This window comes from Heloderma suspectum, chromosome 2 (genome assembly GCF_057233095.1).
Source record: "Heloderma suspectum isolate Gila_16-S chromosome 2, 16-S_ref, whole genome shotgun sequence".
NCBI lineage: Eukaryota > Metazoa > Chordata > Lepidosauria > Squamata > Helodermatidae > Heloderma > Heloderma suspectum.
Window position 1 is genome coordinate 2,277,525 of NC_139459.1, and position 26,862 is coordinate 2,304,386.

The 26,862-nt window shown below is 53.0% G+C and overlaps 1 protein-coding gene and 1 long non-coding RNA gene across 2 annotated transcripts in view; one reads left to right on the plus strand and one right to left on the minus strand.

The window, feature by feature from the left end:
- The window catches only part of LOC146351847 (uncharacterized), a 1,244,848-nt gene that overhangs the window by 773,249 nt on the left and 444,737 nt on the right, over positions 1–26,862 (minus strand). The window lies entirely within an intron of this gene.
- Positions 728–26,826, plus strand: PIGO (phosphatidylinositol glycan anchor biosynthesis class O). The gene is given in 11 exon segments (XM_084832725.1): positions 728–1,516; positions 2,843–2,986; positions 14,691–14,814; positions 16,228–16,387; positions 16,871–17,044; positions 17,364–18,189; positions 18,192–18,878; positions 19,747–19,950; positions 20,683–20,873; positions 21,717–21,787; positions 22,420–26,826. Coding segments are annotated over 11 exon segments (3,201 nt in total). The 5' UTR covers positions 728–1,026; the 3' UTR covers positions 22,550–26,826.

Genomic DNA, 26,862 nt, shown 5'->3' on the forward strand with positions numbered 1-26,862 from the left:
GCCAAAATGCTGGAACCGCCTAACCCAACTTGGCACCCCCCAGATGTGTTGGGCTACCACGGGCAGGGGACGATGGTAGCTGTATTGCAGCGCACCCGGAGGGAGCCAAGTTGGGGAAGCACATTAGAACTGCAACGTGGGCGGGCGGCTAGATTAAAACGCTGCGCCCGCGCCCGCCAACGGCCGAGCAGGGGCGGCCCGCGGCGGCCCCCGAGGGAGCGCTGCCCTGGCCTGGGGCGGCGCCCTTTCACCGGGCCGCGCCCCGCCCCGCCCCACGGACGGGCCTCTGGGCCGCGGCGCCCCCGGGAGGGCGGCCCCCTCGCGACGGGCGGCCCGGCCGGGCAGGCCCTGCTGCTCGGGGCCCCGGCAGTTCCGGCCAGCGCCGCCCGGCATGCGCGCGGCGGGGCCTGGGCTCCGCGCCCCGCCTTCTGCGCCGGCTGCAGCTCCCGCGCCCCGCTCTTCGGCCCGCCGGGCGGCGCCGCGGGGAAGGGCCTCGGCCTCGGCCCCCGCGGGCGGCCGCGCGGCTTCGCTGGCCGGCGCCGGCCGCCGGGAGCTGCCGGGGAGCCTGTCGCGCTGCGCCGCGCCGGCCGCCTCTCAGCCGCCGCTCCGGCCCGGGCAACGGCGCGCCGGCCGGGCGGCCTCCGCCCCCGGCGCCGGCGGGGCGCCCCGGCGCGGCTCCCCTGGCGGGCGGGGCGCTCTGGGCCGGGCCCGCCCCCGCGGCCTCTCCGCTTCCGCTTCCGCTTCCGCCCTGCCCCGGAGGGAGGAGAAGGGCCGGGTCCGCGCCGGCGCCAGGTAGGCCCTCGGCCGGCGTCCCCGCCAGCCCAGCGCGGGGGGGCGCGGCGCCCCCGCGGCTGCCGCCCTCGGCGCTGCCTCCGCTCGCCCCGGGGAGGGCGGCCAGGCCGGGCGGCGCGCCCGCGCCCACGGCCCCGCCCGGCGCCCCGGGATGCGGCGCACGGCCGCGCCGTGGCCCCGTGGGGCGGGAGGCCCGCGCGACGCCCCGCCCAGCCGCGCGCTCTCTCCCGCAGGATGCAGCGGGCGCCGGTGCTGCTCTTCCTCGCCTGGGCCTGCTTCCTCTTCTTCGCGGCCCTCGGGCTCTTCGCCACCGGCTTCCTCCTCGTGCGCGTGGAGCTGGCCCAGCGCAGCTCCTGCCCGGACGCGCCCGCCGCCTCGCCGCGGGGCGCCCGGGCGCCGCTCGGCTCCTGCTGGCTGCCGCGGCGCTTCCCCAAGGCCGTGCTCGTCGTCATCGACGCCCTGAAGTTCGAGTTTGCCCGGTATGACCCGTCCAGGCGGGAGCCGCGGCCTTTCGAGAACAAGCTGCAGCTCCTGCACCAGCTGGCCAGCCGGCAGCCCCGCCACGGCCGCCTCTACCGCTTCCGGGCCGACCCACCCACCACCACCATGCAGCGCATCAAGGGCATCACCACCGGCTCCCTGCCCACCTTCATCGACGCGGGCAGCAACTTTGCCTCGTACGCCGTCCAGGAGGACAACTTGATTTGGCAGCTGGCGCAGAATGGTGGGTGCCCAGCCGTGCAGGGGCGGCGAGGAGTAGATTCCCCACCCCCAAGGATCTTGTCTTTCTTATTCCGACCCCTTCGTTGTTGCTCGCTAAGGCCAGCAAATGTATTTCTTCTCTTTTCCTTGTCTCCTCCCCACCCCGGTCCGGTCCAGTCCTCCACTCCCTAGGTATAATCTTGGTATCTCTTCCCCGAATCTTCCTTTTCTCTTGGGCCTTACTCTGCTGCCACTAGTGACAAAGTGGTTGCTTTCAGGTGTAGACTTCCTTCCTCTGGCACTTTTTTTTCTAGGATAGGGTAGGTAAAGGTCTCAGACATCTTCAATTTGAGTATGGGAAGAAAGCTCTTGCATAATCAGATTGGCTCTACTTGGGAGGGGAGGGTTGCTTTCCCTTGCAGAACATGAAAAGCAAGGAGGCTCAGTTCTCCATTGATGGCACACGCTGTGGTCCGGAGGCAGAGCTTGATCTGGAGGAGGGCTGATCATCCTGGGCCAGGGATCCGACTCGCTTGCCTGTCATCCAGGCTTGTCAGCCCTTGCTTATGTGATTGCTTGCGGTAACGAAAAAACAGTCTCCAAGCAGGGAAGCAGGACGTTTCACACGGTGCTATATTTTAAGTTAACAGGTTAGTAGGTGTGGAAAAATGGGCTAGTAAAAAAAAATGGCTGTGAAGTAATGCTTTTGTGGGGTTATTTGAAAGGCTGTTCTAGGCACTGTTGCCTTAGTGGTTTGATGATGGTGGTTGGAGGCAAAGCCCAGTGAAACCAGTTTTGTAGGTGGAGACCCTGAAAATACAGTGTGGGCCTGGGCTGCTTGAGTGATGAGCTCAGATCACCTGAGTGAACAAGGGATGGACTCCTTGGGCTGCATTTGCTACCAAGGCGGAATGTAGCTGAGGACTCCTCCAGTGTACACCTGGGGGTGGGTGGGGTTTCGCCAGTTGGTAGGGGTTGTCCTTCCACATCAAGGAAAGCAGAATGGGGCGTCCAATGTTCTTATTTATGAAAACCTCTCAAGTGTGCAAAGAGCATTATAGTATCCTTGCAAAGTGTTTATTAGGCAGTTCTTGCAGCAATATTAGTTCAAAGAGCTGTTGCCGATGACGGTGAAGCTCCGACTAACCTCACAAGGTGGCTCTGAGGAGACAGCGAGAGTATAACTTTCTTTGTGCCCTGGGAAAGAAATGGATAAATGGAACCTGGGATTTGGGAGTGGCAGGCTTCCTGCATGGGGTTGGGTTCCCAAATGTAGTGATCCACTGGTCACCCTGCTTTGAAACCCTCTTTGAATGTACCTCTCCAATTTCTTCCCACTCCTTTGCAGGAAAAAGAGTGGTCTTCATGGGAGACGACACTTGGGATGGGCTATTCCCCCAAGCGTTCTTCCGCTCGTACTTTTTCCCTTCCTTCAATGTGAAGGATCTTCACACTGTGGATGATGGGATCTTGCAGCATTTGTACCAGACAGGTGAGCTGTTGTCCTCCTTGGGGTGGTGGGCTTCGAGTCTCATCTCTCTCTCCACACCAGGCTGCTGCAGGAATCCCCAGGCCTAGCAGGCAGGGTTGCTTTGCTGCTTTGAAAGAGAAAGAAAGAGGCTTGCCCCCTGGCTGCCCTACAAAGAAGCAAGAAGGTGAATGACTTCCCTGTGTGTAACCTTGGAAGGACAGCATTGCTTGCTTCAGCTTCTGTGGTGTGTGGCTGAAGTCCCCTTTGTTCAAGTTACAGAGATTTTAAAATATTATTTAAAACAAAAACACAATGTTTTATTTTGTTAGTTAATATTATAGTACATTTACAATGCAATTACAAAATTTAAAATTCAAAAATAGCAGCCGAAGCCAAAACAAGGGCACAGCTAAATCCCAGAGGGTTAACCCCTTACAAACTCACAAGAAAGAGCTAAATATCGGGGGAATCCAGCAAGAACTTACAGGCCTTGCAGCCTTGCATTAACAAAGACCACTGAGTGGTTGAAAAGAACCTCAGCTGCATATTTTAAACTCACCCCAAGCTTAGGGAGCGGGGATAGGAGTCTGCTGAAAGCAGGAAAAAGGACAGTCTAGCTTCAGATTGTGCTCAGTTTAAGCTCAGACTTTAGGCCTTAAAGAGCAGTTCACCAAATAAAGCAAGTTTAAGGGTTCAGCATATCATTTAAGTTTTAAAAAGCACTCAGAAAAAGGATCCAGACCTTGCAAGCCACAGCCTTCCCAAATCATCTACCTACCCTTTGTCTGCTGTCCCCTCCAACAACCCATTGAATAGAGGATCTCCCCTCAGTAGGTCTCCCATTCACTATTGTTATTAGACCTCCTTCCTAAATAGGAATCACCATTCCCTGGGGGGCTAACTGACCTACATTCCCAGCCACTGAAAGCCAGTGCTGATCAGGAGTTTTTATACAGCCTCCCTTGCTTTTCAAATGAGGCCCTCCAATCAGATTCACTGCAGCAGCAGTCGGGCCTATCTATATAAGGAGGCATGCTTGCGAGGGAGCCAGCTCTCCGAGCGTGAGGAGCCCCGGTGACGAAGCATCAGCTAACAAGCGAGTTAAGCAACTGTGTGAGTTTAGCAACAGGCCAAGGAAGCCACGGTGGTGAACTCTTGCCTCCCTGCTCCGTATTCCCAGTAAGTAACTGTAAATAAATAACTGTAAATAATTTCCCCAACTTCTTGCAGTAAACAACTAAGTTTTCCAGGGGAAACACACCCAAATGTAGAAGGGGAGGAAACAGGCCATGAGTACATGGTAGAACACAATAGCCAATCAAAGAGGCCAACGTCCCATAGCAAAAGGTGTACACGCCAGAGGCATCTGGAGAGGGATAATGTGTATAGGTGTTTTTATGCAAATGCTAGAAGCCTCTGTGCCAAAATGGGAGAGTTGGAGTGATTTTAAGGGAAAGGAAAACCTGGATAGAGTGGGCATTACAGAAACCTGGTGGAGCGGAGAGAACCAGTGGGATACGGTCATCTCTGGATAGAAACTCTATCGGAAGGACAGGGAAGGGCGTCCTGGGGGAGGTGTTGCCCTGCACGTCAAAGAGGGCATAGTGTCGAGTGGACTAGAATGCCTAAAAGGGGTAGGCTCTTCCACAGAAGCACTGTGACGATACCAGGCTCCAAAACTAATTTAGTCCTAGGAACATGCTATCATCCCCCAGACCAAAATGCTCAGAGTGACCTTGAGATGGAAAACAAATCGGGAAGGCCTCCAAACAAGGAAGTGTTGTAATGATGGGCGACATCAATTACCCCCACATTGACTGGATAAATGCATGTTCCAGCCACAAGAAAGAGGTTAAATTTCTAGATGCCCTAAATGATTGTGCCCTAGAACAGAGGGAACTGACCAGAGGGGAGGTGACCTTGGATTTAATCCCAAGTGGTGTCGCCCAGGGCCTAGTACGAGAGGTAAATGTTGTTGAACCACTTTGAAACCGCGATCACGTTGCTATCAGATTTAATATATATCTAAGTGGAAAATTGCCCGGGAAGTCTAACACAGTCACCTTTGACTTCAAAAGAGAAAACTTCTCTAAAATGAGGGAACTGATGAAAAGGAAGTTAGAATCATAGAATCATAGAATAGTAGGGTTGGAAGGGGCCTACAAGGCCATCGAGTCCAACCCCCTGCTCAATGCAGGAATCCAAGTCAGAGCATCCCTGACAAATGGCTGTCCAGCCTCGTCTTAAAGGCCTCCAGTGTGGGAGAGCCCACCACCTCCCCAGGTAATTGGTTCCATTGCCGTATTGCTCTGACACTCAGGAAGTTTTTCCTGATGTTCAGCCGGAATCTGGCTTCCTGTAACTTGAGCCCATTATTCCGTGTCCTGCACTCTGGGATGATCAAGAAGAGATCCTGGCCTTCTTCTCTGTGACAACCTTTCAAGTACTTGAAGAGTGCTATCATATCTCCCCTCAGTCTTCTCTTCTCAAGGCTAAACATGCCCAGTTCTTTCAGTCTCTCTTCATAGGGCTTTGTTTCCAGTCCCCTGATCATCTTTGTTGCCCTCCTTTGAACCCTCTCCAGCTTGTCTGCATCCTTCTTAAAGTGTGGTGCCCAGAACTGGACACAGTACTCCAGATGAGGCCTAACCAGTGCTGAGTAGAGGGGAACTAGTACTTCCCGGGATTTGGAAGCGATGCTTCTATTAATGCAGCCCAAAATAGCATTTGCCTTTTTTGCAGCCACATCACATTGTTGGCTCATATTCAGCTTGTGATCGACGACAATTCCAAGATCCTTCTCGCTCGTAGTGTGGTTGAGCCACGTATCCCCCATCTTGTAACTGTGCATTTGGTTTCTTTTTCCTAGGTGCAGAACTTGGCATTTGTCCCTATTAAATGCCATTCTGTTGTTTTCTGCCCAGCACTCCAGTCTATCCAGATCACTTTGAATTTTGTTTCTGTCTTCCAAAGTATTAGCTATCCCTCCCAATTTTGTGTCATCTACAAATTTGATCAGCATTCCCTGCACCTCCTCCTCCAAGTCATTAATAAAAATGTTGAAGAGCACTGGGCCCAGGACTGAGCCCTGCGGTACCCCGCTCGTTACCTCTCCCCAGCTTGAGAAGGTCCCATTGATAAGCACTCTTTGAGTCCGATTCTGTAGCCAACTGTGGATCCACATGATCGTTGTTTCATCTAGCCCACTTCGAGCAAGTTTGCTCATCAGGATATCATGGGGCACTTTGTCGAAAGCTTTGCTGAAGTCGAGGTATATGATGTCTACAGCATTCCCACGGTCTACAAGGGAGGTGACTTGATCAAAAAATGAGATCAGATTTGTCTGGCAGGACTTGTTTTTGACAAATCCATGTTGGCTTCGAGTAATCACGGCATTGTTGTCAAGGTGCTTCCAGATGGATTGCTTTATGATCTGCTCCAGAATTTTCCCAGGGATTGATGTCAGACTGACTGGTCTGTAGTTCCCAGGTTCCTCCTTTTTACCCTTTTTGAAGATAGGGACAACGTTAGCCCTCCTCCAGTCATCTGGCACTTCCCCGGTCCTCCATGATTTCTCAAAGAGAATAGACAGCGGTTCTGAGAGTTCTTCTGCCAGTTCCTTTATTACTCTAGGATGCAGTTCATCTGGCCCTGGAGATTTGAACTCATTCAAAGTAATGAGGTGTTCCTTGACCATATGCCTGTCGATCTCAAGCTGCAATCCTGCCCCTTCAGCCTGTACTTCGCCTTTGCCAGGGGGGTCATAGACCCTCTTTTGGGAGAAGACTGAGCCAAAGTAGGAATTGAGCACCTCTGCCTTTTCTTTGTCATCTGTTATCATTTTGCCATCCTTATTTAATAGCTGAACAACCATTTCTTTCCTCTGCCTTTTACTATGCACGTAGCTGAAGAAAGCCTTTTTGTTGTTTTTAGCATCCCTCGCTAACCTCACCTCGTTCTCCGCTTTAGCCTTCCTGACGCCATCCCTGCAATTCTGTGCTACCTGCCTGTACTCTTCCTTTGTTACTTGGCCTTCTTTCCACTTCTTATATGTGTCCTTTTTTGTTTTCAGGTCATCCCTAAGCTTTTTGTGAAGCCACATTGGCTTCTTCTGTTGTCTTCCACCTTTTCTTCTTGTTGGAATTGTTTGTGATTGTGCCTTGAGAATTTCCTTTTTTAAAAGTTCCCACCCATCTTGGACTCCTTTTCTCGCTAGCATTGTTTGCCATGGGACCTTACTGATCATTGTTCTGAGTTTATTAAAATCAGCTTTCCTAAAATCCAGGGTACGCGTTTGAGTACACTCGGCTTTTGCTTCCCTTAGAACCAAGAACTCAAGTACAACATGGTCGCTTTCCCCCAGAGTTCCTGTAACTGCTACTTTATCCACTAAGTCATCTCTGTTGGTTAGGATCAAGTCAAGGATAGCCGATCCTCTAGTTCCTTCCTCTACTTTCTGTAGGAGGAAGTTATCCGCCACACAAGTCAGGAATTTCCTGGAGGGGCCATGTTTTGCAGAATTTGTCTCCCAACAAATATCGGGGAAATTGAAGTCCCCCATTACTACTACATCATGCTTCCTTAAAACATTGGCTATTTGCTTTTCAAAAGTTTCATCCTTGGCTTCTCCTTGATTGGGTGGCCGGTAGTAGACTCCGACCACCAGGTTCCTTTTATTCTTTGCTCCATTTATTTCAACCCAGATGCTCTCGATGGGGCTACCAAGCTCCTCCTCCTGTATTTCTGTGCAGAGATATGTATTTTTCACATACAGTGCAACCCCACCTCCCTTTTTGTTCCTCCTGTTCTTTTTGAACAAGTTATATCCTTCAACTGCTGTATTCCAGTCATGAGAGTCATCCCACCAAGTCTCAGTTATACCTATCAAGTCATAATTTCCCTCCTGTATTAAGAGTTCAAGTTCATTCTGTTTGTTTCCCATACTCTGGGCATTAGTATATAGACATCGAAGACCATGTGCTTCATAGTCTGGCTTTCTTCCTACATGTGTCTGAAGACTATTATTGGGCGCTATCAGCGCTGTTCTCTCCATTGCAGTGCATGCGCCTACGTCCATTGTTACCCCCAACATTACATCTCCCTTCCCCGTAGGATTCAGTTTAAAGCCCTCCTGATGAAGTTCTTCATGCTGTGTCCAAACACATTCTTCCCAGCCTTTGTGAGGTGCAACCCATCCCTAGCCAACAGCCCATCTTCCAGGAAGTATAGCCCGTGCTCCCAGAATCCAAATCTCTCTCGTCGGCACCACCTTCGTAGCCAGTCATTCACCCGGAGTATTTTTCGTTCCCTTTCTATCCCTCTTCTAACTACTGGAAGGATGGATGAGAAAACTATCTGGGCCCCAAAGTTCTTGAGTTTCCTTCCCAAAGCTTCAAAGTCTGACGTGATCTCTTCGTAGCTCCGCTTGGCGGTATCATTTGTTCCCACATGGATGAGAAGAAAGGGATACCTGTCAGTGGGCTTTATGAGTGCAGGCAACCTTTCAGTCACGTCTCTAATCTGTCCTCCCGGGAGACAACATACCTGGCGAGTCCACGGGTCTTCGCGACATACTTGGGTCTCGATCCCACGCAGCAAGGAGTCTCCCACTACTACCACTCTTCTCTTCTTCTTCTTGTAGGCCTGGGTTTCATCGCCTCTGTTTGACTGACCTTTAGCCTCTTGCTCACTCTCATGCAGGTTCCCCTGTGATTCTTCCTCTGCAGGCTGTCCTCCAGTCTCATCTGCAAGTACCTGGAATCGGTTCCACAGCTCCACCGCTTCCACTGGTGCAGAGTGGCGTCTAGTTCTTCTTCTCCTAACTGTCACCGTTTTCCAAGGAGTATCCTCTACTCCATTTTTCTTCTCCTCAGCATTTCCCACTTCTGCCTCATCTTGCTGTTGCTCTTCAAGCTTCTGGTCTGCCCTTTGCTGCTGTAGTTCCCCCATTCTGTCCAAGAACTCTTCGTGTTCTCTTATTCCCCGGAGGGTTGACAGTCGCCGCTCCAGTCCACTTACTTTTTCCTCCAGCAGCGTGATCAACTTGCACTTGTTGCAGGTGTAGGCCATGTTGTTCTCAGGCAAGAAAACAAACATTGCACACACCTTGCAGGTCACCACCACTGGAGAGTCTTGTCCTTCCATAGCCCCTTTTCCCTTTTTGTGTCTAGCTTTGTGATTGTTCTAGACTAGCCTGTGCCTGCTCCTCTACTCAGTAGAGGTTAAAAGCAGAGTCCCACTGGTGTGGAAGTGTGTGTTACAAGACAAATAAATGGGAAAAAGTTAGTTAAAAAAAAAAAATGTTAGGGGTCTCCCCCTTGACCTCCCCTGCCGAACTCCCCTGGCCAACTCCTGTTTGCTCCCCCTGTTCGCTCGCTCTGTTCGCTCGCTCTCTGGGAGCTTGCCTGCTTCTGTAGTCCCTGGACCAGCTGGAGCAGCTTGCTCTGCTCTGCTCTGCTCAGCTGGGAGGCGGGAAACAGACTGAAGCTTCCCGCCCAGTCAGCTGCTGGGAGTACTCAGGCCACACCCCTCCAATTCAGTTGGAGCTCTCAGAAGCTCCTGGTGAGCTCACAGCCAGTCAGAAGGATAAAGGGCAGCGCCCTGGGCTTCCTGCAACCCACTTACCTCTTAGCCTCTGTCTCCTTTGTCTCCTTTGTCTCTTCAACCACTGCAACTCCCCTGGCCAACTCCTGTTTGCTCCCCCTGTTCGCTCGCTCTGTTCGCTCGCTCTCTGGGAGCTTGCCTGCTTCTGTAGTCCCTGGACCAGCTGGAGCAGCTTGCTCTGCTCTGCTCTGCTCAGCTGGGAGGCGGGAAACAGACTGAAGCTTCCCGCCCAGTCAGCTGCTGGGAGTACTCAGGCCACACCCCTCCAATTCAGTTGGAGCTCTCAGAAGCTCCTGGTGAGCTCACAGCCAGTCAGAAGGATAAAGGGCAGCGCCCTGGGCTTCCTGCAACCCACTTACCTCTTAGCCTCTGTCTCCTTTGTCTCCTTTGTCTCTTCAACCACTGCAACTCCCCTGGTCAACTCCTGTTTGCTCCCCCTGTTCGCTCGCTCTGTTCGCTCGCTCTCTGGGAGCTTGCCTGCTTCTGTAGTCCCTGGACCAGCTGGAGCAGCTTGCTCTGCTCTGCTCTGCTCAGCTGGGAGGCGGGAAACAGACTGAAGCTTCCCGCCCAGTCAGCTGCTGGGAGTACTCAGGCCACACCCCTCCAATTCAGTTGGAGCTCTCAGAAGCTCCTGGTGAGCTCACAGCCAGTCAGAAGGATAAAGGGCAGCGCCCTGGGCTTCCTGCAACCCACTTACCTCTTAGCCTCTGTCTCCTTTGTCTCCTTTGTCTCTTCAACCACTGCAACTCCCCTGGCCAACTCCTGTTTGCTCCCCCTGTTCGCTCGCTCTGTTCGCTCGCTCTCTGGGAGCTTGCCTGCTTCTGTAGTCCCTGGACCAGCTGGAGCAGCTTGCTCTGCTCTGCTCTGCTCAGCTGGGAGGCGGGAAACAGACTGAAGCTTCCCGCCCAGTCAGCTGCTGGGAGTACTCAGGCCACACCCCTCCAATTCAGTTGGAGCTCTCAGAAGCTCCTGGTGAGCTCACAGCCAGTCAGAAGGATAAAGGGCAGCGCCCTGGGCTTCCTGCAACCCACTTACCTCTTAGCCTCTGTCTCCTTTGTCTCCTTTGTCTCTTCAACCACTGCAACTCCCCTGGCCAACTCCTGTTTGCTCCCCCTGTTCGCTCGCTCTGTTCGCTCGCTCTCTGGGAGCTTGCCTGCTTCTGTAGTCCCTGGACCAGCTGGAGCAGCTTGCTCTGCTCTGCTCTGCTCAGCTGGGAGGCGGGAAACAGACTGAAGCTTCCCGCCCAGTCAGCTGCTGGGAGTACTCAGGCCACACCCCTCCAATTCAGTTGGAGCTCTCAGAAGCTCCTGGTGAGCTCACAGCCAGTCAGAAGGATAAAGGGCAGCGCCCTGGGCTTCCTGCAACCCACTTACCTCTTAGCCTCTGTCTCCTTTGTCTCCTTTGTCTCTTCAACCACTGCAACTCCCCTGGCCAACTCCTGTTTGCTCCCCCTGTTCGCTCGCTCTGTTCGCTCGCTCTCTGGGAGCTTGCCTGCTTCTGTAGTCCCTGGACCAGCTGGAGCAGCTTGCTCTGCTCTGCTCTGCTCAGCTGGGAGGCGGGAAACAGACTGAAGCTTCCCGCCCAGTCAGCTGCTGGGAGTACTCAGGCCACACCCCTCCAATTCAGTTGGAGCTCTCAGAAGCTCCTGGTGAGCTCACAGCCAGTCAGAAGGATAAAGGGCAGCGCCCTGGGCTTCCTGCAACCCACTTACCTCTTAGCCTCTGTCTCCTTTGTCTCCTTTGTCTCTTCAACCACTGCAACTCCCCTGGCCAACTCCTGTTTGCTCCCCCTGTTCGCTCGCTCTGTTCGCTCGCTCTCTGGGAGCTTGCCTGCTTCTGTAGTCCCTGGACCAGCTGGAGCAGCTTGCTCTGCTCTGCTCTGCTCAGCTGGGAGGCGGGAAACAGACTGAAGCTTCCCGCCCAGTCAGCTGCTGGGAGTACTCAGGCCACACCCCTCCAATTCAGTTGGAGCTCTCAGAAGCTCCTGGTGAGCTCACAGCCAGTCAGAAGGATAAAGGGCAGCGCCCTGGGCTTCCTGCAACCCACTTACCTCTTAGCCTCTGTCTCCTTTGTCTCCTTTGTCTCTTCAACCACTGCAACTCCCCTGGCCAACTCCTGTTTGCTCCCCCTGTTCGCTCGCTCTGTTCGCTCGCTCTCTGGGAGCTTGCCTGCTTCTGTAGTCCCTACAGAAGCAGGCAAGTTAAAAGGGGGGAGTCAAGAGGATTAAATCCCTTCGGAATGCTTGAAGCGTACTCAAAACCACAATAATAGAAACCCAGCTGAAATGTATACCACAGGCTAGGAAAGGAAGCACCAAGTCCAAGAGGTCTCTGGCATGGTTAACAAGCAGTGTCAGGGATGCTATTAGCACAAAGAGGGCTTCCTTCAGGAAATAGAAGTCTTGCCCAAGTGAGGAAAACAAAAGGGAGCACAAGCTTGCACAACGGCGATGCAAGCAGACAGTGAGAGATGCAAAAAGGCATTTTGAAGAGTATATTGCTGTTAAGGCCAGCAATAAAGAATTCTTTAAATATATCAGAAGCAGAAAGCCAGCTAGGGAGGCAGTTGGACTACTGGCTGACAATGGAGTTAAGTACTCCTTTGAGTACTGAAGGAGGACAAGGAGATTGCAGAGAAGCTGAATGAATTTTTCTTATCCATCTTCACTGAAGAAGATATAAGACAGATCCCTGTGCCTAAACTGATGTTTTCAGGAAGGGAGTCTGAGGAACTGAGGCAAATAATGACAACAAAAGATGAAGTTCTCAATCTTATTGATAAACTGGAAGCAAATAAATCACCACACCCAGCTGGTATCCATCCTAGAGTTCTCAAAGAACTCAAATATGAAATTGCTGATTTTCTAACCAAATTATGCAACATGTCCCTAAGATCAGCCTCTATACCAGAGGACTGGAAGATGGCCAATGTAACACCAATTTTCAAGAAGTGATCCGGGGGGATCCAGGAAATTACAGGCTGGTTAGCTTAACGTCTGTTCCGGGTAAATTGGTTGAAGGCATTATCAAAGATAAAAATTAGAAAGCATATAGAAGGACAAGCCCTGCTGAAAAAGAATCAACAAGGCTTCTGCAAAGGTAAATTATGTCTCACTAACCATTTAGAGTTCTTCGAGAGTCTCAATAAACATGTACTCAGGGGTGATCCAGTAGGCATTGTTTACTTGGACTTCCAAGAGGCTTTTGACAAAGTCCCTCACCAAAGACTCCTGAGCAAACTTAGCAGTCAAGGAATAAGAGGACAGGTCCTCTTATGGAACAGAACCTGGTTAAAGAACAGAAAGCAGAGAGTAGGAATACATGGTAAATTCTCCCAATGGAGGGAAATAAATAGTAGGGTCCCACAGGGATCTGTATTAGGACCAATGCTTTTAACCTGTTCAGAAATGATCTGGAATTAGGAGAGAGCAGCGAAGTGGCCAAGTTTGCAGATGACACCAAATTATTTAGGGTGGTTAAAACAAAAAGGGATTGAGAAGAGCTCCAAAAGGATCTCTCCAAACTGGGAGAATGGGCATCTAAATGGCAAATGCAGTTCATTGTAAGGAAGTGTAAAGTGATGCACGTTGGGGCAAAAAAATCCCAACTTCAAGTATAGCCTGATGGAATCTGAGCTAGCAGTGACCAACCAGGAAAGAGATCTTGGGGTTGTAGTGGACAGCTCAATGAAGATGTCAACCCAGGGTGTGGCTGCTGTAAAAAAGGCAAACTCCATGTTAGGCATAATTAGAAAAGGGATTGAGAATAAAACTGCCAATATCATACTGCCCCTGTACAAATCTGTGGTGCGGCCACACTTGGAATACTGTGTCCAGTTCTGGTCACTGCACCTAAACAAAGATATTGTAGAGCTGGAAAAAGTGCAGAAAAGGGCAACTAAAATGATAAGGGGCTGGAGCATCTCCCCTATGAGAAGGCTACAATGGCTGGGATTGTTTAGCTTGGAAAAAAGTCAAGTAAGGGGGGGATATGATAGAGGGGAACAAAATCATGCCTGGTGTGGAGAATGTGGATAGGGAGACATTTTTCTCCCTTTCTCAAAATACTAGAACCCAGTGGGGTCATCCCATGAAGCTGATTGGTGGAAGATTCAGGACAGATAAAAGGAAGGACGTCTTCACACAGCACAGGGTTAAACTATGGAATTCACTACTACAGGTTGTAGTGATGGCCACCAATTTGGGTGGCTTTAAAAGGGCGTTGGACAAATTCCTGGCGGAAAAGGTTATCAATGGCTATTAGTCCTGATGGCTGTGTGCTGCCTCCAGTATCAGAAGCAGTGAGCCTGTGTGCACCAGTTGCTGGGGAACATGGGTGGGAGGGTGCTGTTGCGCTCATGCCCTGCTTGTGGGTTCTCAGTCAACAGGTGGTGAACAGAATGCTAGATGGACCCTTGGTCTGATCCAGCATGGCTCTTCTTATGTTCTTAAAATTCGTAATGGAAGTTTACAAGGCTGTCAAATGCTGTAGAGTATGAATCATAGAATAGTAGGGTTGGAAGGGGCCTACAAGGCCATCGAGTCCAACCCCCTGCTCAATGCAGGAACCATGTTGTATGTTTTAACAGGAAGACATTATTCCCAGTGTTGATGGCCTGAGCATGAATTGCTGTGAGTTTTAAAAATAGGGAGAGGTCTTCTCTGGAATTCTGTTCTTGAAATTATTTGGCTTGTTTTGCACTAAACAGTGTTCTGCAAATGGAATGGGATTTCTTCTCCAGACCTTCCATAATGAAGCTGCCAACATGTGAATAATTTATTCAAGGAGGAGTTGCCCATTCAGCTGGCCTTTGCCTCCCCCCCGCGACCTCTGGGTAGCTTGAAAGGGCTGCAGTTCTTTGCCTGCCTCTCCCTATGTTCTCAAGCAGCTGCGTCCTTTAGGCAGAGACTTGGCTCTGGGTGTAGTGGAATATGGCTGCTGCTGCTGCTGCACTGAAAAGGAGGGTGACAGATCAGGCCCTGGTCTTCCCTCAGCGAAGAGCACCAGAGAAGGAAAATTGTTCCCCACCTTTTCAGAACTGGCTGGCTGGCAGCTGCCTCTGCAGGGATAGGGCAGTCTTCAGTCTCATGTGCTCTCTCTTTTTCTTTCTCTCTTATGGCACAGTGGATGGTGGTGAATGGGACCTGCTGATTGCCCACTTCTTGGGTGTGGATCACTGTGGCCATAAGCATGGGCCAGACCACCCCGAAATGGCCAAGAAGCTTTCCCAGATGGATGAAATGCTCAGGTGAGCTGCTGTCTTGACGTGATGCCCCCCACCGGCTCCCGAGGACTTCTCTCCCCTGCACCATGGGTCTTGCCGCATAGAATGGGGTTGCAGTCACACACTCCCTTTGTCAGCTGGGGATGGACAGACACCGAGCAGCTATTCGGGGATAAGAAATTGGGAGCTGCCTTCTACTGAGTCAGAGCCCACATGGTCCATCTAGCCCAGTATTGTCGACACTGACTGGCAGCAGTGGCTCTGCAGGGCTTCAGGCAGGAGTTTTTCCAGCCCCTCCTGGGGATGCCGGGGAGTGAACCTGTGACCTTTTGTGTGCAAAGCAGGGGCTCCGCCACTGAGCTGTGCCCGCTCCCTAATCTCTCCAATCACACAGTCTGGAGAAATAGGGATTGTTCTGGCCCCAGGGAGGAGCAAATGTGGTGGTTTTCCTGCTTGCTTTGTTCCCCCTCCTCATTTGCGTCTGGCTTCAACGGTTCTGGAGCATGAGGGTTACCGTTGCAATCGACCAGATGTTTGGATGCTTGCATTGCACTAGGGGCCCTGTAAAGGTTAGCCGAGCTGGAGGGGGCCGTTTGCAGGCTGGTGATGGAGTGCTGTCCTGATTTAGACTCTCAAGGACCCTTTGAGGGACAGCGCTTTGGCCAAGGCCACCCAAGCAAGGATTTGAACCTTGGAGCCTCATAGCCAAACCCCCAATACTCTAGCCCAGGGATCCCCAATGCAGCGCCTAATGGTGCAACAGCCCATCAAACCATTTCCTGCCCTCTACAAATGAATGGGACAGTTTCTCCATTCACTTGTGTGGGGGTGGGGCATGGAAGGTGCCCCCTCAAAAAACGGGGGGAGGAGTTGGTAGCCCACTCCCTGCCAAGGGTGCTTGGTGTGGGTGGGCTTGGACCCCCCCCCCCAGCCGGTCTCTAGCAGGGGGGCGGTTTCTCTCCCCATTCTGTGCATGTGCAGATTTAAATAAAAGGGGGGAAAATGTCCCTGCTGAAAAACCGTTGCTCCCCACTCCCTATCAAGGACCCTTGGGGCCACAGCACCAGGGAAAGAGTTGGCCCTGGGATCCAGAGCAGGATGCGCAGTAGTTTTTTTATCCTGCTCTCCTGCTACTTAATTATTGCATCGGTTTTGAATTATGAATTTTATTATATGTATTTTAATGTTGTATGCTTGTCGGAGGGCTCCTGCCCTAAAAGGCGGCCTATAAATATTTTCAATAAATAAACAGAATAACCTTCAACTTGCACCATCTCCTCCAGAGCTGGTGTTGTGCAGACTTCATGGCTCAGAGTGTGAGCCAGGAAGCCCCCAACTCACCCTCCTTTAAGCACTATGTAAATAGGATCACTGCTGCCTCCCTATGGCACAGTTGGTACAGGGAGGCGGCTTAAGTCCTGTATTGTTGATGGACAGGTCACTGGTTGACCACCTGGCAAATGACACACTGCTCCTGGTGGCAGGGGACCACGGCATGACAGGCACTGGGGACCACGGAGGAGACAGCGAAGAGGAGGTCAATGCAGCCCTCTTTGTGTATAGCAAAGCTCTGCTGTTCCAGGACGACCCACCAAAGGTAAGCTGAAGGGAGGTGTAGGTATGGGGTGGGTAAGTTGCGCTGCAAAAATGAACCTTGCACTTCTGGTCCTGTGATGATTCTGGAGGTGATGTGAATACCCTGGTCCAGAAGCTGCAAATAACCACTCCGTCTTCCATCAGTTGTTCTTAGATAAGAAACTGGTGGCAAGCAGGTCTCCTTCTCCCTCTCCCCCCCCCCATCTGTCATGGTGGCCTTTCCCAGGCTTGCCACCCTTTAAAGATGAGAAATGGGGTCATGAGAAGCACCACAGCTGCTTCTTGGCTGGGGGAAGAGAATGAAACGTTTGGGAGCTTGAAGGTGTTGGCTGAATGTGGTGTGAGTTGCCTTCTCCAGGTAGGATGTTGGGGGTCCCCGGGGGGTTGCATCCTCCCCGCAACATGGCCCTGTTGTGCCTGCCCCACTTGGTCCTGAAGGGCTGCTTTGGTCCCCCCTTCACCTTGCTCCCCTTGCCTCCTCCAGGAGCCAGAGACAGTCCCACAGGTGAACCTGGTTCCCACGTTGGCCCTCCTGTTGGGCGTGCCAGTGCCTTACAGCAACATTGGGGAAGTGATGGCCGACCTCTTTGCAGCTGAGGGTGATGCAGCCTCCTCTGTCCTCGCCCAGCTTGCAGCCTACAGCGTCAATGCTCGGCAGGTGAGAGCTGCTCCCATCTCCATGGGCCTTCAGAAGCAAGGGGCCCAGCACCCTGTCTTCTGAACAATTCTCTGGTCATCATCTTTGCACGACTGCTGTGGAATCTGTTCAGCCCGGGAGAGCGTCTTCCTTAGCAAAGCTTCTTCCCCGGCTGTTCTTCTCTGGCCAGGCTCCTCCTTCCCTTGAATCCCCACTGGCGTGCTGTCCTGCCCAGAGCGTAGGGTGGCCCTCACTGCTTTGTTAGCTTCTGCCCTCCCCCCTGAAAGAGGGTCCTGGGCTCTTCCAGAGTGTTCAGTGACCGTGACCCTTGACTTGACAGGTAGACCGCTTCCTGCACTCCTACTCACTGGCTGCCCAGGACATCCCGACAGAGAAGCTGCAGCATCTCCAGGACCTGTTTTCTACCACAGTGGAAGAACACGAGCGACTCTTGGCCCAGGCTGGTTCTCCTGTGCTGTCTCACCTGGAGCACCTCCGAAGCTGCTTCCAGCGCTATCTGCAGGAGGCGCGGGCCGTCTGTGCCGAGTCCTGGGCCCGCTTCCACCCAGCCCGCATGGTGGCTGGCTGTGCCCTCTTGGCTTCTTCCTGCCTGCTGTGCTACGTGGCCTCCGAGGGGGCCTCTGGCTTGGACTTCTCCTACCGCCACCTCCTCTTCTACCCTGTGCTCTGGGGCTTGGCAGGGGCTGCCCTGCTGGGGCTGGCTCATCTCTGCAGTGGGGCTGGTGCAGACCTTGTCCTGTTGTCTTCCTGGGCAGCAGCAGCATCCCAGCTGGGGTTCTTCTGGCATTGCTGGACAAGGCGGCCCTGGAGATGCCCTACTGCCAGCGCCCGTCCCCCATTTGCTGGTACCAGCCTGAGGCAGAGCCTGCGGGCAGGGCCGGGTCCAGCCTTCCCGTTGGGCATTCTGCTGGCCCGCTGCAGTGCTATGCTCTCAGACAGCTTTGTGATGGCGGAGGCCCAGGTCGCACCGTTCCTGCTCCTCTCCCTGGTGCTGCTGCTGGTGCTGAGCCTCCACTGGAGGGGCAGGCTGGAGGGCTCCCCATCTTCCTGGCAGATGCTCGGCCTCCTCGGCACCATCCTGGCTTGTGTGCGGCTCTCTGGGCTTTTCCGGCAGTGCCGCGAAGAGACACCCTGCTGCTGCTCCTCCCCCTCCTGGCCCCACTCTCCAGCCTGCAGGACCCCCGGGCCAAGAACGTCTGCTACCTCTTGTGCCTGGGTGCCTTGGCAGGCCTGGCGTGGGGCGTGCGCCGCTGGCTGCGCCACTACGGCAACCTGAACAGCCCCAGCGGCCCCGTGCTCTTTGTCCGTTGGGGGCTCCCCCTGCTGGCAGCCTGTGTCGGGGGCTACTGGGCTGTCACCTCTGGGGCAGAGGAAGAGCTGGCCAAACTCCGGGAGTGGGTGCAGCTGGCTCTGCTGGTCTTCCCACGGGGAATCTTTGGCCTGGTGGCGGTGGGGCTCCTCCTGGTCCTCTGGAATCCCATGATGGTCTTCGTGAGGGACAGCCGGGTGCCGCTGGCAACAGGAGCCCCCATCGTGTCCCCCAGCTCGGAGGCGGAGCTCCTTCACGTCATCCCCCAGCTCTACCGCCGGATGCAGGAGTCCCTGAAGAGCCGGCTGGATGAGGCCAAGGCGGGCGGTGGGGCCACTGTGGCAGCCTACGGGCTGGGCAGCGTCTACTCGGCTGCCCTGCTCATCTCTCTGGCCCTGCTGGGCTTCCTGCTCATGACTCTGCACAGCGAGCGGCTCAGCCTGGCCTTCCTGCTGCTCTTCCTGGAGGCCTTTGCGCTGCTCTGGATGCACGCCTGGGCTGTGGCACTCTCCTCCTCACAGGCTGGTGAGTCAAAGGGTAGTTGGGGAGGCAGCTGAGCCTTCTTCCCTGGTGGCCTCCTGCCTTTGTAAGCTGCTCCAGGCCAGGCTGCGAGCCTGGGATTCTGGAGGCCAAATCACCCAGCACTTGAAGCAGAAGGGTGCCCTCAGTCCCCAGGGCTGCAGTTTCCCCAAAGGCTCCTCTGAATTGCGGCCAGGGAAGAGGCAAGCAAGACAAGGATCACAGAAGGTGCAAAGCACGTGGATTCAGAGGGCAGAAGGATGGGTGGGTCAGGCTGGCTGGCTGAAGGAGAAAACCTTTTCAACAAGCCACAGTCTTGTAGTCAGGGGATCAATAGCTGTGCCTGTCAGGCCTCTTGTCCCCTTGCTGCCTTCCACAAGTGCTGCTAGGGGGCCACAATGGCCCGGCAAAGCCTCTGCCTTCCCTGGCTGCAGCAGGGAGCCTTGACTTGTTCGAGCACCCTGGGTGGGGTCACCTGCCTGCTGTATTGTGTACAACACCTGGCACACAGCTGATGCCCTGAAAGGTGTGAAGCAGCCATCGCTCCTTGCTGGGCTCTGGAGTGCTGGAGGAGCCCCTGGGGCTGCAGGCCTCAGGGGTGCTGCTCTGGCTGAGGGGGGCAGGAAGCAGGAGGCTCAGGGCTGTGGGAGATGCTAGCGAAGACCCCTTCTGAGTGGCCCGGATGTGGAGGGGCATTGTGGTAGGCGGCTGCCTCTGGAGAGGATGCAGGTGCCTTTGTGCGAGCTCTTCTGGAAGTGCTGCCATTTGGGTTCCATCTCGGGACCAGACTGCCTGGGAGAGAGCGGGGTGCGCGTGCTCCATCGTTCCAGGGCTGCCTTCAGAGCCTTTTCCAGCTGCCCCGTCTCGCATTCAGATCCTTTTGTGGTGCCCTGGTATGCCCTGGTCGCCTGGGCCCTTGCTGCCGCGCAGTTCTTCTACGCCACTGGCCATCAGCCTGTCTTCCCAACCATCCACTGGAATGCGGCCTTCGTAGGATTCCAGCAGGGGCACGAAAGCAACCTGCTGCCAGCCCTCTTGGTTGGGGCCAACACCTTTGCTTCTCACATCCTCTTCGCAGGTTAGTTGACTGTCTCCAGGAAAAGTCCTGGGGTGACCGTGTGCCTGGCTGACTGGTGACATCGCGGTCATGTCCATCTATACTGTAAGGCTTATATGGACGGGCGCGTGTCACGCCTGCACAGGCAATGCTTGTCTTGGCCCCAGCATGAGCAGCTGGAGTTAACGGTCTGTTGTCTCCCTGGGGAAGTGGTGCCTGCATAGCATGAAGGGCTGGACTTGGGTGGCAAGCTGGGACTGCTGGAGTGAGCAAGGACCCCAGGGAAGGCTGCTTGTTGGAGGGCCACATCCCTCTTAAGGGCCACCCATCATTCCACAGTCCCACAGCGTTGTGTGGCTGCGGCTCCTGGAGTGTCTGCCAGCTGCTTGGCAGAGGCGGCAGGCGAGGGAGGCCTTGCTGTGGCATCACCTGTTCATGGGGCTCCACTTAGGAAGAAGAGAAGTCTAGAATGGCCCAGCGCCTGGTAAAGCAGCTTGAATTTTGCCTCACCCCTCGCTTACTAGGCAGTGGCAACTGACGGGGAGCACTTCCGCCCTCTCTGGCAGTGTCCTGAGGGAGCCAGCTCTGTGCACCTGGCTGCCCCCATAAAGGGCCTCTTTGGGGAGATTCATCCTCCCTAAGCATCTTCTACCTTGCTCTCACTCATCTTCTCATCTCTATATATCCGTGTGTGTGTTCATGGTCCCCAGTATTCTCTCCCACTGGCCCTCTCTTCTCTTTCTCCTGGGGTAGCCGGCTGCCCGTTGCTTCTCCTGTGGCCGTTTGTCTGTGAAACGCCCGGCTCCAAGAACAGGAGGCTGAAGGTGGAGGTTCGTGACAGGGAGGAGCAGATGATGGAGATGAGGCTCCGGGAAGCTCCAGAGAAGTTTTCGGCGGCGCTGCTGCAGCTGGGACTCAAGTACCTGTTTGTTCTAGGGGTTCAGGTATGTGCATGGAAGCAAAATCCTGGGCAGGCCTTTGTTGAGAAAGCACCCGACACATCACAGATACAGCACCAAAGCAGACAGGGCCCCAGTTCTGTGTGCAGTTCCGCCACCGAGGCAGGTAGTTCTGCAAGTGGCTTCGGGGCCTGGCTCAGCCTTTGCCTCTCTGGAGAACAGCGTGAGGGCAGGCCTTCCCACGCAGTCAGCCTGCGCGCCTCTGGGCTCCTCAGACGGGGCTTTCTGGGCAGAGGGTGCCGCTTCTCGGTCCAGGAAACCCTCTGTGTATGGATTGGGCCCTGGCGCACACTGCCTTTCTCATTGTGCTCTGAAGGACTAAGTGTGAGCTCCCTCATCCAAAGCCCAGGTGGGTTTGTTTCCCTTGTGTCTATCCCAGGTGACCCTTTGTTCATCTCAACTCACTCAGGCTTGTGTGGTCTCCAAGCACACTTTGGTTGGCGCAAGGAAGGTCCTCTTCTATTTCTCCCCTCTCAGGGTTGCTTGCTTTAGACAAACTGAGGGCAGCCTGGTCTCTTGCAGCAGTGCAGAACAGGGAAGGACCAGCTGTTTTCTAAGGGAGAGGTCTCCTTATGGGGTACGTGAGTGAATACTGTAGCTTTGAAAGCAGCATGGTAGGGCACATATGGGCTGCTTAAAACCTCAGAAGCAGTGCAGCACAACACACATGTAAAGTACCATAGCATCCAGATCATGTACAAGGGAAACTGGTATTCTGGGATTATCTGGTAAAGAGAAAGGAAAGTCCCTTCGTCCTGTTAATTCTGCCCTCTTTGCCAGACCTGCCTGTTGCTGTTTACCCACAGCCATCTCCTCTTCTCCCAACAGCTTCTGGCTTGTGTCTTGGCGGCCGTTATCCTCAGGAGACATCTTATGGTATGGAAGGTGTTTGCCCCTAAGTAAGTCAGACCAGCATCCCACTGTGGAAAGCTCAGCCCTCTCCGCATGATGACAGGGGAGGGAAGGGGGTGGGTTTGAGCCGGGGCAGGAGTCCTAAGGCTGGGTGGGATGCGGACAGGGTGAGTGATTGCTGCTGGCGCCACTCTTGGTGCGGACATCAAGATGGTGGCTGACAGATTCTGTACTTTGCTTGTGTTTGATGCTTTGTCCATGTCGGATTGCTTTTTCTAGCTGGTGGGTGGGGTGGGGGAGCCCTGCAGAGTGTGGAGGTGTTAGCCTCTTCCCACTGGAAGCCCCGCTTAACGCTGCCTCTGACTTCGGAGATTTTAGCAGGCATTGTTCATGCATTTTCGCATTTTATCTAGCTGAAAGCTTGCATATGCTTTGCTTTGGTAGCGTGATACCACATCCAGAGCACTTGCCGCTTAGAAAGGTGTTGCCTTACACACGAGTCAGGCCAATGCCCCCTTTGCCCCAGTGCTGTCCTTGCCAGGGTGGCACACGGAGGCTTACAGGAGCCTTGCTGCCTGAGATCCTTTGAACGTAGGGCCAGGCCTGTGGCCTTGTTCTTGCAAAGCATGTGCTGCCGAGGTTGTGGTGCCCTCACGCGGTGCTCTTCTTCTGATTCCAGGTTCCTCTTTGAAGCTCTGGGCTTTGTGGTGAGCAGCGTCTTCCTCCTGCTGGGCATCGGCCTGGTGATGCGCGTGGACTGTGCCGTCAGTGTGTGGCTCAAGCAGGTCATCCTTGCTCAGTCCAGGTAGCACAAGAGCGAGAGGCAGTCTGGCCAGGAGCACCGCAAGGGCTGCCGGAGGCTTCAAGGGATCGTGGCGCTGCCAGCAACAGGCACTCCGTGGCTGGGCTAAATTGTACTTTCTCCCTTCTGGGGCTTCTTGCTGGGCATGGAGCTCCCGTTGTCAGTGAAAGGGGCTGTGGCAGGGCAGGAAAGGATGTGCCCCCAACCAAGCAGGGTTTGCCATGTCTTCTGTTCACAGCCTCCAGAGTGACACTATGACCTCACTTGTAGCTTGTGAGTAGCCAGGGAATCACTGTGAAATGGTCCTTTGGGTCTCTTTGCAGGCAGGAGTCTTGCCTGGGTGAGGAAAGAAATACTGACGTGAACTCTTTGCCCAAAAAGAACACAAGGGAGGGTTTTTTTGTTGCTGGGAGTTGGATTCCTGGGCTGCAGCTACATCTTGTAGATACCTTTGTTGCTGCCCTTCCTTTCTCCTTTGCGAGTCTGGAGGTTTGAGCAACTCCATGTAGAGGAGATTGGCTGTGTGTGTGTGTGTGTGTGTGTGTGTGTGTGTGTGTTGGCCAGAAGGGAAAGCCATGCCCAGAGCTGGGATTGTGAGAGGAGAAATCATACCCCGGATCAGTAAAGCCCTCTCTGAGCTGGCGCCTTAAGGATTTTTCAGTCAACCAGAGAAAGGTCTTACTTGATCTGCTGTTTGGAGACTAGGAGCTGCTACTGCTGCCTATAGTGGAGGGCCACTTTGGAAGAGCTTGACAGACCCATACTTGTCACTCAAAGCTCTGATGGTGCAGAAATGAGTTTTTGGAACTGAGGTTCCAACAGGAAACGCCACACTGTGGAACTGAGTGTCAGGCACCTTTGCCCACACTGGCCAGGGCTCCTTCAGGGGTCCTTGGACTTAAACATAGATATAATTCAGGTTTTGAAATCTCAGTTTCAACCTTTTTGAAGTTCACTGGTAGCAGAACCTCAACTTTTGGTGCTGAAATCTGAATTGGATTCCATCACTGAGTTGAAGTTTATTGGTGTTCCCAATTTCTGGATTTGGCTTCCTGAAGTAAAAACTTGGAATTTCAGATTTCCATCCACTGTAATCTGGCACAGGAGCTTAGATATGCTGCTCCAGCTCTGCTGGCCGCTCATGTGGGTTTGAGGAAGCAGAGCTGGGATGCTCATCCCCTCAGGCGTGCAGAGGGTCCTGGCAGCTCTCTGTTCCGGCCTCACATTCAGCTGAGGACAGAAGGCACTGCTGTATGCCAGGAGTCCCTCCAGCCCAGTATGGTTTGCTCTGCCTGGCAGCAGCTCTTCAGGACTCCGGCGCAGGTCTCTCCCATCACCTGCTACCTCCACCTCCTGATGGGGGATGCCGTGTTGTCTGCACACAAAGCACGTGCTCTAGCACTGAGCCACAGCCCCTCTGCTGGCCTTCAGGCCTGCAGTGGTACCCAGGAGTCCCTCCAACCCAGCATCTCTGCAGGGAGCCCAAGCGTCTCTCTCCCCTGACAGGGTCTTTGCTCTGTGCCTCTTTGGGGCCAAGAAGTGGTAGAGTGAAGACCCCCAGCCCTATTCCTTTGGAAGGACATGGGAAGAGGTGTTTCTCACTATGATTGGCTGAATCTGCATCACGGAAGGAGAAACCAAGAGACCGTGTTTATTCCTGGCTACAGCTTTCCTTCCTTCAAGGCGGTTGACAAATGAGTCACCAAATGAAGTCGCTTCTTTCCCAGCTCTGACTTGGCATGCTTTGTAATCCACTTCTTTCCCCCCCCCTGTAATCCAGTGTTCCCTAATAGATGTGATTTGGTGGCAGCAACAGTTGGGATTCCTGCCGTGCCACTGTGTCTCCCCGTGTGGCCTGGGGCAGACTGCAAAGCCTGGCTTTTGCTGAAATAGAAGTGGCTTCTCCCTTTGAGCTGTGGTGGGGGTGCTTTTGCTGAGGTTTCCATTGGGGTTTCAGCAGACAAGTGGTCAGCTGTGCAAGACATCGGAGCTCAAGGGAGTCCTTGGCCTGCTGGATTCTGTTTCTTTGGAATACGTGACATAGAGCTGGCTTCAGCGGTGGGAGGGACTCATAACTGTGGATATTGAACTGATGGAAGCATGGATGCAGCTAAGTCATTGTACCACTGAATGCTGCATGCTTTGGTCCCACTGAGTAAAGGATACATGCCTTGTCTGGCAGTACCTCAGCAAATGGAAGACATTTCTGGGGTGAATATCTTCATCTGACCTTTCTGCTTGTTTTCTCAGTTGTTACTGGGTATGTGAGCCACAGAAGTGAGCATAATGCTGCTATACTTCCTGTTGTGGTATCTCAGGAGAGGTATTCATTTTGGAAGCCAATTTACAAAATGCACAGTGAATGACCTTTCATGAGCTGGATGTACACAGACGCTGCTGTGTTCTGTACAATGCTTTAACTTCTTCCCTGGAAGTCGAAAAAGCTCGTGGTGGCTTCCCTCTGATTTCCTAGGCATTTTCTATTTATGTTGGGGCTTCTGTACACAAACAGATTGGACTGGAGGAACTGGACTTCTCCAGCCTTCTAACTATGCATGTGTGTGTTCTGACATTTCCTGCCCCATCTGCGATGCTAGCCAGGCACTACTGCTGCTTCTTTCAACCTTGCCAGCCCAGGTGCATGGGCTGCTTCTGCCTCTCTCTGCAAAGAGGTTGGTGCCTTATCATCCTTGCTAATTGTAACTTCCCTGGGATCCAGGCCCTGAGAAGCCAAGCCTGGGACATTTTTCTGACCCCATTGCTGTACAATCCCAATGGTTCTGCCCCAAGACCACTTGCAGTTTTGCAGAGGATGTTTCGACATAGCTTTGAATTGCACATAGCTGCTTCCTTACCACCCCAACAAATATTCCCATCTCTTAAGCAATCACTTTCAATCTTCCCTGAATAGCCTGAAACCAGTCTACCAAGTCCTGGTGAATTCTCTCAACAGTTAGAACCCTAAATTGCCTGACCATGCAGGAATACTTCTGCATGTCATAAAACATGATGAGCATCTTGCTGCTCCCATCACCTTGTCCTTGGAGATACCCAGATGAATGAACCCACAGTTGTTTGATCTGGAATTACACAGGGTAAGTCTTTCTTTGAATGAAAGAGAGAAAGAATCTGGTACCTTTCAAAGACTTAACTGAAATTATTCTGTTTAAAGAGCTAGACCCACTTCATCTGCTGTAGAGAACCATAGCCTGTAAGTTAGAGAAATCAGTTAGTGGATACCGACACACAATCTTGCAAGGGATTGTTGCTTATACAGAGAAGTATTCATTAGAAAATTCAGGGTACAAAATCAGAAGTGCTCTTTTTAGCATTTCTAATGAGAGAAAATACAGCAATGCATTGAAACATTTGACTGCCAGTCAGAGCCAAAACAGGGAATATGTTTCTTCTTGCATTCCCTTAGTTTTCTGGTACATATTTCATCATATACACAACTATCCCATGGAGGTCCTGGAACCGTCTGCATGCAGTGCATTTGCTTGGCCTAGTGCCATGCTAGTTCTTCCTTTCCCATAAAATACTCTGACAATCTAGTGTTAAGGATACGTTCAAAAATACCCAGTCTTTTAATCCTTCCCTCTGTTATAAGCTAATCATACCTAGGCGGGTGACTGGAACTGCCGTAGCTCCAATGAAGATATCATACTAGGAACATTACTAGTTTTGGGTTGTGGGTGGGCTTATTGTTGCTCACCTGGCATATTGTCACTTTACTGTGGATTCCTAGCAGGCAGTCCAAACTTGAGTTCTCATACTTTCTATGGAAGGGTGACGGGAGGCTGAGGGCAATCGTAAACCCACCAGTGCCTTCCAATGGCCTGCTTCTCCCTTGAAGAGACAAGGCAGATACAGTGTATTGACTATGACTTTGGTGGTCTCTCTACCAGAACCGTTATTGCCTTGGGCAAGTTTCTTCACCATATGTGCCTATGTACCCTGATTTGCCAAGCTGGCAAATCCTGTCCTACCTTTCAATGTGTATTATACAGGAGGGGCATGGAAAGACAACATGGAAAAGAAGTGACTTCATGTGGAATAGCTGTACAGCTTATTTACTGCTTCTCCCTAAATGAACCCAAGAACTTGGGTGAGCCATAACAAATTGTTCCAAGTTAGTCCTTTTATGCTGTTATCCTATTAACTTCCTTTTGTGGTGGGTGGGTGGGAAAACAAACTAGTTTTCAGTGGAGAAGGTGAAGGGGGTGTGCGCGCATGCGCACGCAGGCTCCCAAACTGATGGCTGTAAATAAAACGTCTGATTCCAAAGAATGGAAAGTTGCCTCTGTGATGAACGAAGCA